The sequence below is a fragment of the Hippocampus zosterae genome, chromosome 11, assembly GCF_025434085.1.
Source record: "Hippocampus zosterae strain Florida chromosome 11, ASM2543408v3, whole genome shotgun sequence".
In the NCBI taxonomy this organism is placed as follows: Eukaryota; Metazoa; Chordata; class Actinopteri; order Syngnathiformes; family Syngnathidae; genus Hippocampus; species Hippocampus zosterae.
The window spans coordinates 724,551-740,559 of NC_067461.1; the positions used below are offsets into that span (position 1 = coordinate 724,551).

The following is a 16,009-nucleotide window of genomic DNA, read 5'->3' on the forward strand; positions in this document are numbered from 1 at the left end:
TTCCATCTTCACACACACACACACGCACTGGTTGGTTCAGCAGCGTACAGCTATGACGTTGTTGCAACTTTCGCTATTTCCTGCGTCACGACTGCATTAAGTCGGCCTGTAGTGTGAAAAATCAAAAATTATAATAATAATAATTAGCGAGCTGCGCATTATGAGGAGATTGGCTTCCTTCAAGTTGAGGGAAATTAAAAAAGTTCTCGTGCCGGGTGGAATCTTTTCCGCGTCCGAAAGGAAGAGACGGATTTTCACTTGCCTGGCGATAGAGCGGAAGCCGAGGCTCGGCGGGGGGGGGCGGCCGTCTTTCGCTAAGCCTGAGCTCCTTTACTCAAGGTGATGAGCAGAGGGTAGTGGAGGTTCTCGTCGTAGGCCTCTTTGCCTTCTTGCAGCATCTGAGCGCGGACACAAGACACAAGCGGCGCCGTCAGGCCACAAGCCCGCCCCCCCTTTTCACTCGCCCTCCTTTTTTTCTGCTACTTTTGTTCAGGGTGGCCTTTGCCGCTTGCCGTCATTTGCAGGCCTGAAAAATTGCCGTCGCCCGTTTGCTATTCCGAGAGGCGTTCTGCAGCTTCTGTGCCTTTCCGGGAGTAATTGCCAATTGTTTTATTTTGGGAGAGGATGACATCAATCTTTTGTTTTTTTTGGGGGGGGGGTCGGGGGGGTCGCTACTTGCTGCAAAGTTGTTCAATGTCCTTTTCAGAAGTGGCCCGTAAGTGGCTACTTTTGGGCGCTGGGCTAGCTTGCAAGCTACCCGCTCATCCGGGCACCTGCTGAGGCTGACCACTTGCTTCACTCAATAACGCCCCCCCCCCATCCTTATATAGAGAGAAGAATCGAGCAGGGGGGGAGAGCCTTCAGCCACAAGGGCTAATGGGCGTGGAAGGGCAGCTGCCTGTGTAACCAGCCCGCCCCCGCCCCGCCGGAAGAGCACCGTGTTGAGCAGCTTTCACAATTAAATGCCGGCGGGCGGAAGGAGCCAAGGGGGAGGGAGGGAAGGAAAACAGGTGAGGGAGGGGGCCAGGATGGCTGAGAGCTGGCAGAGGTGAAAAGTTTAACAAGCAAAGCTGTTCCTCCTGATCGCAGGCTGCCTAATCAGCGTCATGGGTGGCTGCCCAAATCGCCTCCCCGACTCTCCCCGCTTTTCTCTCCGACCCCCCCCCCCCCTGCCCTTTTCTGCCCCTTCTGCAAGGTGCAAGTCATTTCTTTCAGTGCCACTTCTGTGCCCCCTCCCGCTCTCTTGTGCGGCCTCGTCATTTCGACGTCTCCTCTCGGCACAGCGGGGAGGAAGCGGAAAAGGCGGGACTACGGACGAGGGCGTGGGGGGGGGGGGGGGGGTTGGTCTCTATTCAAAGCAAAAGTCATGTTTCGACCAAACGCTACCGCTCGGTTCAATGGGGCACGCAGCCGTTACGGCTGCACGTTTGGTACGCCGAGAGAAGGTTGCCCCCCCCCCCCCCCCCACTTCCCCGTGACTTTTCCTTCTTGGATCACTTGCTATTTTGGTCTCTAAACCGCCAGGCTGGTCGGGAGCGACTGCAGAATTTTCGGCTTGCTCCCGTTCGTTTCGAAAACGAGGTGCGAGCAAAACGAATTCTGCGACGGAATGACGCGGATGCAAAAAGGCGTCGCCGTGAATCAACAGGTGCGCCGGGATAGAGGAAACGTGCGCCGGAGTAAACGGCAGCCTGAGTTAAGCGGCGGCTGCGGCAACTACTCCTGCTCCTGCAAAAGACGGGAAGGGGAGGGAGGAGGGGGGGGGGGGGACAGGCGCTCCTGAGCGAGAGGGAGAAATTAAAATTCATGACTCTCTCTTCACAAGCATTGCAGTAACAAGATTAAGATGGCGGCTGTGAAAATAGCGGCGGCATTATCAGGCCGCTTGCAGTCCCCGCAGCTGCTTGCCTCTGTGGTCGGCGAGCGCGGGGATAAGAGGATAAGGCAGCAAGCGGGCCCGCTTGCCGCCCTGTCGCGCACGCACCGGCACACACGCGCCAGCGCTTACAATTTGGAGGCTTACTTTTGCCACTAACGACGCCAGCTTGCGGCCCGCCGCCGTCGCAAAACGTGCATTCAAAAATGGAAAAAATGAAAAAAAAAACCCACCAAGATAAGGCCACGAGGAATTTCCCAGGAGGGATGAAAATGAAGAGCCGCCACGTTGGGGAAGGTGAAGCAAAGTCAGCCAACGGCGCAGGCGTCGGGGCTGCCGCTGCCACTTTTTCGGCAGTTTTGCTTTGACTTCTTCCACAGAATCGAGCTTTTGGTTCTTTGATTGTCCGAAGCCGACGTGACGCGCAAATCCCACTGAGTGTGTGTGTGTGTGCGCGTGTGTGTGTGTATTCCGCTGCAGGTTGTGAGATTGTCCCGTTTTGTTTCTTGGCCCTCCCACTGCAAGTAAACACGTCAAGGAAAGGAAAGGAAAGCTAATCTCAAGTGCAAATGAGGAGCAGCAGCTGCTCATTGGCGTGCGTGCGTGCGTGCGTGTTTTACCCGGCGTATGTTTGGGCGTGATATCATCGCGTGGCACGTTTGCGTGTCACGTCTGGCCAATACGCCTTCAAAGTCATGTCTGGTCTGTGCGAGCTGGTGATATCACTTTTTCGCCGTGTGTCCAAGTGTGTAGGGATGGTCAGTCGCACGCACACACACACGCGCGCGCGCACGATTGGAGAATACATATGTCCACGGCGCACGCATTCTTTTCATTCAGTTATCACAAGATAGGCAGAGGAGACTTCATCACCTTCAGACACTCCAACTTGTCCTCACTTTTGAGGCCGTCGTACCTTGAGATGGACGTCCCACACCTGCGCGTCGTACCGCCGGCGCTGATCCACCAGGAGGCCCGCCCGCCCGGCCAGCCCGCAGAAGCTGGCGAGGGTGTCGCCTCGCTGCGGGGCCAGCACCAAGGCCACGCCCTGGACGGGAAGAAGAGCGTCAACGGCGAGTTCCGGCGGCGCGCGCGGACTTTTCATTTGCTCAAGGCGGCAAATCCGAGCGCCCAAAAGCACGTGGCCTGCGGCGGGATGAGAATCGGCACGCTTTTTGACAAGCGAGCGCTTGCGCGGCCAATCCGCGGCGACCATTTGCAGCTAATTGAAGCCCGGCTGTCGGCGGAAGGCTTGAAAGGAAACGTCTTTGCGTGTGATCTTCCCTGCGGTCGCTCTTCAACTTTCAAGTGTAATTGGCGCGGCGTTTTTCGTCTTCCTTCTCCTTTGCATCCGCGGCGTTTGTATTTGAATCTCTCCCTTTTCTCCAACTTCCCCGCGCCGGCCCGGGCCTCTGTACTTGAAACGCCTCAGATGAAGAGAAATCTCAAGCGTATCTCTTGCGACCTTTTGCCACCAGAACAAGCCGGTGGCCCCCCCCATAGAGCGCGGTCTTATCGCGGTGGCGAAAAGGGAGAAGTCAGCGGGGTTGCTAGCATGAAGGGGAGGCCGGGAGGCGGAGCCGCGCAGATCAGAGCGCCCGCCCGAGCATGAAAGCGCCACACGATATGAAGCCCGTCGCACGATTAATATGCGGCGAGGCCTAATTAGGGCCGAGGAGAGCGCAGAGCTGATTTGGAGGAATCGACGGCAGACGCGGGCGCACTTACGTTGGGGCGCAGTAAGCTCCTTATGGCACCCGCCAGGCTGCTTCGGTATTGCTCCAGAAACAAACTGAAAGAGGGAGAGGATCTGATGATCAGTATGTTCATTTTCTAGACAAATCCATTGGCAGGATGACACAGCCCCCCCCCCCATTTGTTGAATTTCTTTCGGAGGTGCACTCTGATCCTCCGAGCATGCTGCCATTTTTTTTTTCATGCTTGCAGCGCACCAATTGCAGCGGCCATCGAAAAACACAACATCAAGTCCGTGTGTGTGCACTCCATTGAAATCATGTCTACATTTTTTTTTTTAAACCCTCCGAAGCAAAAACGCCCCCGCCCCCACCCCTAAAAAAAAAAAAAACTAACCATCATCTAGCCAAATGAATGTGACTAAAATGCAACAATACAGATTTGGCATAATCCGGCACATCCCACCGCAGGATGCCACTGCAATCTGGACCCTACCCCCCCCCCCCCCCCACCCCCCACCCGTCCCATACCTTTGGTTGAAACATTACATTAGTGTTTCCGGGCGGGACAGCAACGCGGCACGAATAGCGCTCAGCGAGCGGCGGCTCTTACGCAAAACCAGGATGTGCGCAAGCCGGAGTCACGCCAAGTTTATTATTGTTGCCGGGGCAGACGGGGGGCAGGGGGGGGGGTGGCTCGAGCTGGATTCGCCTTGAAAGGTGACAAGTTTGCGTTTGCTTTAGTTTGCCGCGCGGATCCACTGGCAGAGGAAGAGCGGGCGGCGAACAACAACAAGGAAGCGAGCGAGCTCGGGCGGAGGCGCCACTGCCGCCTCCGACACGCACGCACGCTACAGTGCAAGGGAAGGACGGCGGGTCACTGGGGGGCCACCGGACAAAATGACTCATTATTGCCCTTTACTAAAAAAAAAAAAAAAAAACAGCGTTGGGGAGGGATGAAGCAAAACCAGATTTGTCACACGGCCTCAAGAAGCGGGCGTTGTCAAATATAGCGGCCCCGCCCCTCGAAGACCACCCTATTGTCTCCCGGGCGGGACACGCGGACACCGGGCGGTCCCGGTCAAAGTGCACGGCCGGCTATCTTTGTCGCCCTTCGGCCGGAGGAAGCCGGTGACGTCGTCGGAGGATCCGAAAAAGGGAGCTCCGCCTTTGGACGAACCGCAAGGGAAGCGTCGGGAGGGAGGGGGCGGGACCGACAGGGCGGCAACTTCAAAGTCTTTGGCCTTTCCAATTGCTCATACGAATCGTATCGTTTATGTCGGGCGAAAAGCTGACGCGACTTCACGATCCGTTTGAAGCTTCGGTGAGAGCAGATCTCATCCGCCCCTCCGACTCTTGCCGCATCGTCTGGTGCCCGCGCCCGCAATGATTTGCAAAGGTGAAAAGCAAGCAATTTGGTGTCAAACGGAGGCGGACGAGCGCGGCGGCGGCGGCGGCGGCGGCGTGTGAAGGTGTGAGGAACCTACCAGTCGGCGCAGATGACGACGTCGAAATGGCCTTGGAACGCGGCCACATGCGGCTCCCGCTCCCACCTCAGCACCCTGCGGCACAACCGGGTCAAAGGTCAAGAGCGTCTTGCAAACGGACACTTTTCTGCCTCTTTTCAATGTCGCTTTGTCAAACGCGTTGCGACGAGATCATTTGGGTGGGTAGCGGCAAAGGCGAGGCGCCCCGGTTGGCTGGTCTCACTCCAAAGTCTCCTCACCTGGTCGAGACGCGCGTCGAGCCAAACTTGCCCGCTCGCTGGTTTCTCTCGACGATCCCTCGCACGTCTGACGAGCAGCAGTCAAGGACGCTTCGGAAACGGGGAGCAAACCGCGTCGGCATCCGACGCTCGTTGACGCTCTCCTTCCAAACGTTCATTTTCAAGCCCGAGGAATGGCCGCCGTTTTTGAAGTCGTGCACCAGCGGGCGTACTTGTTGTCTGTGTCGTTTGCTCCAAAGCAGGCCGTCAAGCAACGTCGTTTTGGCTCCGCCCCATCGCGCCGTCTTTCCAGCGGCTCCGCGGCCGACGCCGACGGGGAGGCCAAACGCGGGGAGCCCCGGACCGCCCCCCCCATCGCCGGATCAATCGAAAAGCTTTTAACCCGCACGTGCGCGGCGATGGATGCGGACTTGCCTCTAAATCCAGCGGCTTGTGGAGTGGCGCCGCCATTCAATTAGGATTTGCTTGTCTTTAAAGCCCACAATGGGACAAATCCCATCCACAAAGATGCCGCGCGACCACGCGAGAGCCGCGCGAAGGCGCGAAGACAGCATCAGAAAGAAAAGGAAGGAAAAAGACGAAAGGAAGGCCTCCTCCTACAGCGGCGCCCTGACTTCCCAACGCGACGCCTTCCCTTGCCTTCACATCGGCCTTTGCTAGCGCTTTGCTAACGTCTCATTTTCTCATTTTCTCTGGCGCGCCAAAACATCTCGGGAATGAAAATACGGACGTAAACGTTTCAAACCAATCCGGCGGGCTGGAATGAGGGCGTGGCGGTCGCGAGTTACGGCTCCAGCGTACGCCACCCGAGGCCGGGCTGGCCTTTGAAAGAGCGGCGCCCCACCTGCGCCTCGCCGTGTCGTGCACGCCCATGACGGCGGCTTACTGTAATCCCATCACCGGCGCACCACTGGGGGAGAGGTCGGCGCGCGTGCACCCGCACACACAGTCACCCGGAGTGCGTGTGTGGGGGGGGGGGGGGCAGCTTTTGCGACAGCAACACGTGCGGCCATCTTTTCAGAGCCGCGGAGGATCGACCGTCAATCGCGCTGGCGGGAATCTTTCCATCTGTTTTTCCAGATGATCGATCGTTGAAGGTCGCGCGCACGCTACGAATGAGGTCAAAGCTCGATGACGCTCCTCACATCTGCCGCCATCGTGGCCTCAAAGGGCAACCGTTCGCATGAGAGCACAAAGCCCGCGGACCATTTCCGGGTGTGTTTCTGTTCTGCCGAAACAAAGCGGGCGGGTCAATGGTGCATTGTTGCCGCCATTGTTATTGTTTTGTTCTTCGTGCGATTGTCGCCGGCCGAGACACGGAAAGGTATTGTAAGCACGGCTAAATGTGGAAGGGCCGTACGGGTGAAAATGCGCATTTTTGCACATTTCCTGCTTTTGTGGCGGCGGCAAAAGCGGCTTTGCTTGTTTGCTTTGCTCCGGCCAAACGTGAAGGCCACAGCGGAAAGGCAACAGGAATGATGACCACGCCGGCGGCCGGCCCGCTCGCACTTGCTGGGAAAGGTCGCCGAGACGCATGGACGAACGACGGGCCTCCGAGTCGAGACAAACCGGCAAGTGCGGAATTTAGGCGCGATTCAGTGGCAACGCCCACCCCCCAAAAATGAGTCCGGATTGGCATCAAAAGAGCAGCTGGAGCAAAGGATACTGTCGACGCACTGCTCGTTGCCGTCCGACAGCAGCACTTCCTTGGCGTCAGCACACGCGGCCACCTGAAATCACCGGGGCAACGTCAGAGCACCACATGGACGCCAGAAACCCTGCGATGCCCCCCCACTTCCCCCCCGCCCCCCCATCTTTCCCCACTTCTATCTTCAGCCCATTTCTATGTCTGCATTATTTTAATCATTCAATCAAATCAGTCAATACTTTTATCACGCTGGCTAGCGGTGGGGGCCGCTATCTTGCTATCATTCTGTTCCGTAATTGCATTGTGACAGGAGGGGGGGGGGGGGGGGCGGGGGGGCGGGGGGGGGGGGGGTGGATGATGGCAAGCGCTGAGCCTTTTCATTTGACGGCGGCTGTTTATCGGGCCGAGCCATCGCTCCCGCTCGCCGCTGTCACTCTGCGCTCGGCTCGCCGGGCCTGCCTGATGCCCTTCACGTAACTTTGCGGCGGCGCCTGCGAGAGGCGTCGGAGGAGGGAGATGACAAAAAAAAAAAAAAATGGAAGGGAGGCAAGGCGGAGAGTGGAGAGTGCGCACGTGTGTGTGTGTGTGTGAGACAGATGTAGATAAAGAGGTGTGTGCTTAAGTCTAAAAGGCCTTTTTGCGTTCTCTCTCCTGCTTCCTGAATACATCACTCACTTTTGTGTCAGGCTGTCACTTCGGCTGCGCGCGTTTTGCTTTGCATGCATACAAAGCCCAGGCGGCCTTATCTGGCCGCGCTGGCACGCCGACAAGAAAGAAAAGTCATATGTGAAGCATGCGGGGAGACACACACACACGCACATGCTCACGGCCCGCAGGGTGTGTGTGTTTCGCATTTCTCAGCATCCGCACCACTGCAGGAAGCGACCTGCGGGCTCAGCTGCGGAACGATCCGGAATCCGAGCAAGAGGGGCGGAACCGCGAGCCACGGCCGTCATCCGCCGGCAAATTTTCCCCGATTGCGATAGCCATCGCATTTGCCAATCTTCCGATTGCTCACTCACGATGAATGGTGGACTCATCCGGCGAGTATTTCCCATCGGTGAACCGACAAATTCAATTCGGAGGAAGAAAACGCTCCACATTTGCCACGAGGTGTTACGGAGAGCGCGAAGGGACACTGCGGGGGCACGCGGGCTGCAAGGAGCATTTTGCGAGGGCCCATTTGATTGGCCACCCCCCCCTGCCGACGGGCGCCCGCACGGGTCTTACCATGAGTCCAGCCAGACAGGTCATGCCTCCTCCTAACTCGCAAACGGCGCCCCTGAGAGGACAGAGAGGGGAAGACATTCACTTTGTTGACAAGGCGACGTTGGCAGCTTGATCGACGGCCTTTCATCCGCCCCCCCCCCCCCTCCTCCACCATCTCAGGCCTTGTCCACTTTCATCCCGGCCACCTTCATCGCTGCCTCCTTTTTTTTTTTTTCTCACTTTCTGTCTCAATGACCTTCACTTTGCCGCCCGATAATCTATAGCTGTCTTTTCCATGAGCGCCCCCCACACCCCGCCCAGCCCAGCACCTGCAAAAAACAGGATATCAAAGGGTGATGCTCCACCTGCCATCATCTGTCATAAGTCATATGAAACTTGGGTGCTCAAGGGCCACCACTTTGGATTTGATTTATTGGCAAAAATCAAAACCTTTTTTTTTTTTTTTTTTTTGCTATTTACCAAAAAGCAGTGAAGCAATCCGTTTGTGAGCTAGCTGAATTGTAAACAACAAAGGGCATTTTGATGATGTCATTTTAGCAAAGCATATTTGCGGGCAGGCGTGAATGCTAAGCGGCTAAACAAACCAAGAGGGGCGGGGGGCATGTGTGGCCCCCCAGGCCTTCATTTACACGCCTTCCTTCCTGTTGTACAACGACTTGGCCGGTAAATGGAGGAAATCAAAAAATAAAAGATTGGACCAAGGGATAAAAAAGGAATAACTTAAGATTTAGACGCAGCAAAAAAAACAAAAAAACAAGTCACCGTTTATTGGAGGTGACGTGCGAGCTAATTTTTTTTTTTTTTTTGGTACACTGGTCCATCCATTCATGCATTCATGTATTCATTGTGCGACATATTGGTGGCAAACTTACGTGAACATGTGGCGGTTGCGCAGGCAGTAATGAGCCATGGCCTCCTCGGATGGCCACACACCTGGGAACACACACACACGCACACACACACACACACACACACACACACACACACACACACACACACACACACACACACACACACACACACACACACACACGCGCACACACACAGCAAGAGTCAGCCAAAGCAAAGCGATGACGGCTTCCAATAAGACGTAAACCGACAGGATACATGGTTTGTTTTCCAGCGCGCCTTTTCCTGCCGGCTTCCGCTTTGCCTCGTCATCCAAGTCTTATTCTTTGCACGTCTGTCTGTCTGTCTGTCAGTCTGTCCTAAATCCATGCGGCGCACTCCCGCTCTCATTATGCACGTGTGTGTGTGTGAGAGAGACAGGAGGTCCACTGGGTGATAATCACAGAATGCAGGCCTATCTGGCTTATCACCGAGCTTCAGCCCTTCTCCTTCTGCTGTGCATGTAACACACACTTGGAGGCTCCGCTCAGATGCGCCATGTCAGTCACTCTCACGTATGCACACACACACACACGCTCATACCTTGGCACTAGAAGAAGCAAACATTCATTTGAATAAAAATTTCGCTTTCTGGCTTCGAAGGAGTCGCTTTGGCTTCAGTACCTCGGTGCATTGGCGTCTTTGTGTGTGTGTGCGTGTGTGTGTGTGTGTGAGAAGTAGTGTGAGAGGAGAACAAGATGTGAACGCTTGCTGCCGCTTGAAAAGTGAGCGAATGAAGAAGAAGAGAGCAAAAGGCAGCAAGGGAGGGCAGGGCGTCTGCTGGAGAGGGGAGCCGCTCAATAGAATAAGCGGCTTACCAACGCTTGCATCTTCAAGTCATGTGCCGGACAGCGGCGAGCGCGGGGGTGTGTGTGCGTGTGTGTGTGTGTGTGCGTGTGCGCATCATCCCCGCTTGCCAAGATGAGCCGGAGCAAGCGGGATTTAATAACGCCTATCGATAAAGTGTCCCGAACGTGCGACGTGTGGAGATACGTCCGAGCAGCTCGAAGGCGCTGACATTTGGAAAGGCGCCGGCGCCTTTCTGGCCTTGGAGCGGCGGCGCATCGATCGGCGCGCAAATGTGTCGCCGCTCTCGCCGTTGATATGCAAAGGCCACTCCCGTGGCAAAGATTTTTCTTTTGGCTCCCCGTTTTTCAAGGGCCCAACTCAAAGATGGCGACTTGTTTTTTTTTTTTAGCTCCACCCGGTGTCCCAGACATCCTCTCGGGCGAGGGAATTAGCCGCTAAGCGAAGGCCGTGCGGGGGATCCCGGCGCAATTGAAGGGACCACCGGCAGAAATAAGGCGGATTCTAAGCCCCCGCCGCTCAGGACGTAGGTAACGCGCCTCCCCAGAAGTATCGGCGGCTCGTTTCGACACCTCGTATCCCATCCCTGCGTTCACTATTAAAATAGTCATTCAATGACATTTTACAATGAATGCAATCCAAATGTAATCCGAGCGACTGTCGTGATTTTAAAATCGCTCAATAAAGGAAAGGGGAGAGAGTGAAATAAGCAAGATATTCAATGAGAACAACCGCAAAAGAGATGAAGGAGCACATTCAAAATGGCAATCAAAGATACCACGAGTTGAAAATCAAACGACGACAAGAGGAAATGATGAGACGGCCGCTTCGTCATCATCAAAACGTCGCTCGCAAAGACGTTCGACGGCTCCAACGGGAACGAGCGGGGGGCAGTTCCAACGGTAGACAAGGGCCCGGCGCGGGCGAGACGGTGTCAAGATGGGGTTAAGTGTCGCTTAGCGCACCCGCACTTTCATGTGGTTCCCGCCGGCGCGCGCGCAGGCGCAGGCACAGGCACATATCCGCCGTCTCGGTCTCGGGGCCCGCGCGACTCCCCGCCGCTCATCCGACGGCACATTAAGCGAGGCCTCAGATCATTCCTAAGCCTCCTCGCCGGCCGATCCAATATGGGATAAGGCTGCGGGCTGGCCATGATCAACTCACAATCTGTCCTCTCACACGCCGACTTTAGTTGCAGGCCGGGATTACCCCGGGCACGCCTGCGCGGGGGGTCGGGGGGGGGGTGCACTTCACGAGACGGCCAAGTGTGTGCCGAGGCGTCAAAAGAAAAAAAATAAATGAAGCGGTGCACTCGCGTACAGTAGGCGGGGTCAAACGAAAGAAGGTCCGGGGATGGTCGGGGACGGGCGGGGGGGGCCCCGCCGGTGCGTCGGATGGAAATATTTTTGCAATTTTGCAATCCAACATGCGCAGGAACATTCCAACAGGCCATTTGAATTTGATGAACGGGTGTGCTTGGCTTTTGTTTGGAGGGCTGCCTCGTATCGCATGAACCTTTTTGGCGACGGCGTGCTAAGTGCAGTGTGAAAAGGCCCTTGACATCCACGGTATGTGGCCACGACTTGGGGGCTGGGGGGGGGGGGGGGGTGTTCCGCTGCCATGTCAGCTTTGCGGCCCTTTACATGGTCGCGTTCAGACGCCACGGGCTAATACGACCGGCACGAGGGCGGCGGTGTTTTTCTTTGCTGATGTCAGAAGGCCAAAGGAGAGCCGGGGGGGGCTCTGGGATCTGCATCTTAAGCCCACCACCGCAAACAATCTTGGCATCCACGCGCATCTATGTGTGTGTGTGTGTGTTGTATTCATAAGTAAAGAGGTGGGGGGAGTCACTGCCTTCAGGCCGCTCGTTTCCCCAGAGAGGTGCTGATTGGGAGGGGGGGGGGGGGGGGGGATATGAGGGCAAGCATCCTCGGGTGCTTTGGAGCTTTATCGGAGCCGAAATGACTTTTAGCGCTCCGTTTTGGAGCGCAAAGCTGGCAGCCATGTCTCCCGACACGCTGTCACCTTCCTGTGCCTTAATCCCTCCTCTTGCCCCCCCCTCACCCCGGCCTCCTTCCATTGTCACTTTGAAAGCCACTTTGGTCTGACCGTTCGCAACTGCTGTCTTGGGACGCGCAGCCGTTGCGCAGACAAAGTTGCACGTCCCGGTTGGGATTTTTCTTGGGCGGTGGAGCGGCGGAGCGCCAAAGCACCCGCGTGGAATAAAGTCGGAACGGGGCAAGAAGTGCGACATCATCTTCCTCCGTCTGGCGGTCATTGTTAACCCCCCCCCCCCCCCCCACCACCACCACCACCATTTAAAAACAGCAAATTCAGTCCTACTGAGTTGTCAAAAGTCGTCCAAAATCTCCCTTTTGTCATCCCCTCCTCCCGTTCTGGTGTGCCGCAGGGCTTCAGAGACACTTTCAGTCCGAAACGGCAGAGAAAGCGGCCCAATTTCTAGCCAAAGGCTACCTTCCTTAAAAAGAGATTGAGAGTGAAAATGTCTTGGCCACGCGGCGAGATTAGGCATCCCGGTGGCGGGGAAGAGAAAAGGGCCGCGTGAATAGCCGACGGACAGATATCATCCATTCATTCATTTGAAAGAGTGTGCCTTGCGCATGCACGCGAGGTGTGCGTTTGCATTGTGGCCCTCGCCGACACTTGGACACAAAATAAACACAGCTCCATCTCCCAGCCCGCCATTGCCGAGCCGGTGTCAAGATAAGTCACGGCGGGCCGGTTGGCGGGCGAGCGCGTCGCGGCCGCCGCACAATAGAGGAAGAAATGAAGACGTGGCAGATTGGCGGCGGGCGCACTTTGCGCCGCCTCGCGACTGGATTCCGAGCGGTCGGTGGCAAATTGGACGCCGTGTTTATGACTTTGAAAACAGGACGGCTTTCTGCTCCGAATGTGGACATTTGACGGGATTACGATTCAAACTCCTTTTGAATGGGATCCATTTCCCTGAGCGCACAATAGAGATGGATTGATAGATGCGGACCCTCAAGCTTCCCGGCTGAATGTGGGACAGACGCCACCCGAGGGGCGAGACCAGCAATTTAGAGATACTGGCGCACTCACACAGTACCTGTCCAACCATCCATTGATCCCCGCAATCACCGCATCACTTCACGTATTCGTTGTTTCCACAACGCATTGGAGGAAACCCGCAAAAACGTCCGTCACCATACCTGGCAACTTTTCGGAGCGCTAAACTACCCCCAAAAAATCCTTATAACATACCAAAGCATTTGATATGTCAAAATAACTGCAGAAAAAACCTCACGAAATGTTCAATGATATTTCTTGTAGATCTCCATAATACAATGTGCGATACGGATACGGATATGATTTGTGCGATACGGCCATATACGTAAGATTCAGTGCAAAATCCGAATGAGCGACGGCTAAACCGTACGAGTTGTGACAGGTATGCATGGGGCGCGACGTCGGCACGTAAGTGGGCCGGGGCTCGATCGGCCAGCGGATCCGTCGGGCTCTTAACCCGCGGCGACGGGTCCTGAGCCGTAACAGATGCCCGGCTAAGTGCCTGATTAAAACTTAATGTGCAGAAGGAGCCACGCGAAAGCGCGTGTGTGTGTGTGTGTGTGTGTGGCACGAGAGGAGATGGGCGCCAGCCCCTCCAGCGAGCGAGGGGCCGTGCCAGCTGCTTCCCCTCCCCAGAGACGGAGCCCCGGAGCTGGGCAGCGAGGCGGCATCGTCGGTGGAGCACTCGACCGGGGTGCCGCTGCGCACTGGCAACATGCAAGCCTTTTTCCTTTTTCTTTTCCTTGATAGCCCCCATGTCCCCCATCACATCTCCAGACTCGCTCGCTCTTATTTCCCGGCCGGCCCGTACCCGACAAGCTCCGGGCACGTCCACCCGTGAGCCGCCAGCGCTTCTGCGGGTCAACGAGCCAACGGCCCGAAATGGCAGAAGATCTCATCCGCCGCCGCATGGGTCGGTGGCATCCGACATCGTTCTGCCGCAGCCGATTATGCCGTCGATGCGGCGGGCGGACGAGAAGAGCGCACCATTGACCGGGCCGGATCGATATCGGCTAATAAGCACGTCGGCGGAGAGGAGAAAAGAGCAAGCCATCGACCCGGCCGGAAAGGGACGCGGGCGGACGAGGCGAGGGGGGGGACGGGGAGCTCTGATCCAATTGGGCCGGCGGCGGCGGCGGGCGTAAGTGGCGTGATTGCCGCGTTATTGCCGGTTTAATGTTGGGCAATCAGAAGCCTAGTGGTGGAGATATCAACAAACATCCATCAAATTGGCCCTTCTTCATCTTGATAGCACCTCCTCCGCCCGACCCCGACAAACGATGCCACGCCACAAAGAGAGAACAACAAAAAGAACGAAATACAAAGAGCCCAGACGAGCGGGCCCGCTTGCATTCGCGACGCAAAAGGCGCTCCTTGGCTTCCTTTGGCTTTTGTTTGTGCCGCCGAGAGAACAGAAGACAGCGTTTTGCATCACGATCGCCCCCCCCCCCTGCCAGACGAGCGCCCCGTTGTTGATGCTGATATAATAACGAAGGCGGGTGTCGCCGCGCCGATTCACCGCCATTTGGAATTTTGCGTAAATCACCGTGTATTGTTCTTTTCTTTCCGCGCACCTTTCTCGTCGCCGCCGCCGCTCCACTTTCCTCCCGGAACTCCCGGAGGTGTCATTTTCTCTCGCTCAAATTACCCTCCTTCCCCCCAAAGCGCCACGATTGCCGGCGTCGTACCGATGGCGGCGGCGGCAACTTTTGGAGTGTCAACAACGCGGCGCCAGACGGTCCAAATGACAGAGCGAGCGCGACAAAGCGCTTGGAGCGGCAATTGCGTTTGTTTCTTTCTCAAACGGGGCGGCGCCGCGTGCGTTCCTCTGGCTCAAACCCGCAGAGCTTTTGGCGGGAACTTACGGGTGCGACCCTCCGCCCGCGTTCCGGAAATACTCAGCCAAACCCAATTGGGCAATCTATTCTCCGTTTTAGAGATCTCTACTGTATATATACACGCACATATACCCCCCCCCCATCACCACCACCACCAGCACCACCACACACGCACCCACGCAAAATTTGGTGAAAGCAAGCTGTGCTTATCTGGTGGGAGAAACGGGTTGGGTACGTCATGCAATGTGTGTGTGTGTGTGTGTGTGTGTGTGTGTGTGTGTGTTGGGTGGAAGCCAAAGTGCCTCGAGAGAGCGGAGCGAGTGAACTCCCCGAAAGCCACCGTAGCATGCGCCATATGTCCAACACGCAAAGCCCAGCATGCCTAACGCGCTATTTCCATGTTGATGAAATGGCAACCTGTTACCGTGGCAACGGCGATGATTGACAAGCGAGGGGAGAGGTTGGCCGAAAAGGAAAAAAGGGGAAACAAGTGCAGCAAATGCATCTGGTCAAACCCAGCGCCTGCACAACAGTAGATCGAGGACAAGCATTCTCCTTGCATACGGCCTGCGGTGGGGGGGGTGGGGGGGGGGCCTTTGGAAGACTAAAAACAAACAGACAAACAGAGAAATGACTTGCGGCGGACGGAAAGGTGTCGATGACATCTGAGCCTTGACCTTTGCTGTCAAGAAGCGGCGGAGCGCCACATGCGGTTGGGGTTGTTTTTTATTTTTCACTTTGACAAGCTCGACAAACATCCGTCCGTCTTTAACCGTTTTACGAAAGGTGAAAACCCGGTGAGAAAACAAATGTTTAATGTTGTGAGTCCTCAAAATTGGATTTATGGCTCACGCACGCACGCACGCAATGCACGCAACGCACATGCGAATGAGGAAGAGCCAGGAGCTCATCCACTGACGTGACGACGCTGGAAGTGTAAACAGGACCCGGGGAAAAACAGCTGCGTGATTGCCGTCGACGGGAGATAAGGCCCGCGCCGCCCCAATTGCGTCGTCCCGACTCCCGCACTTTGTTTGCCTTTGATTCCGCGCGCAAATTGGACTAATGTGCCGATGAATCGCTCCGGAGAAGCGGGCGTCGGCGGCGCCCGATGGGGCTTCCGAGTACTGCGCGACCAAACAAAATGCTCCGAGCCGGCCCTAAATCAACACCGCGCAAGCGCTCCGTCATCGGTATGAGACCGAGCGGCGCGTTTCGTCGAGCGTGCCGTTCCGAGAGCAAAATCATCAT

At 56.3% G+C, this 16,009-nt stretch overlaps 1 protein-coding gene across 1 annotated transcript in view; it reads right to left on the reverse strand.

Annotated features, from left to right (window-relative positions):
* Window positions 1-210: 210 nt before the first annotated feature.
* Window positions 211-16,009, reverse strand: part of camkmt (calmodulin-lysine N-methyltransferase) — a 34,386-nt gene continuing 18,587 nt past the window's right edge. Inside the window, exons 4-11 of the mRNA XM_052080667.1 lie at window positions 9,047-9,107; window positions 8,175-8,226; window positions 6,963-7,026; window positions 5,297-5,363; window positions 5,058-5,132; window positions 3,605-3,668; window positions 2,793-2,924; window positions 211-398 (exon numbers count right to left, since the gene is read on the reverse strand). Of these exons, the coding sequence (XP_051936627.1) occupies window positions 315-398; window positions 2,793-2,924; window positions 3,605-3,668; window positions 5,058-5,132; window positions 5,297-5,363; window positions 6,963-7,026; window positions 8,175-8,226; window positions 9,047-9,107 (599 nt within the window). The 3' untranslated portion in view covers window positions 211-314. The remainder of the gene's footprint in view (window positions 399-2,792; window positions 2,925-3,604; window positions 3,669-5,057; window positions 5,133-5,296; window positions 5,364-6,962; window positions 7,027-8,174; window positions 8,227-9,046; window positions 9,108-16,009) is intronic.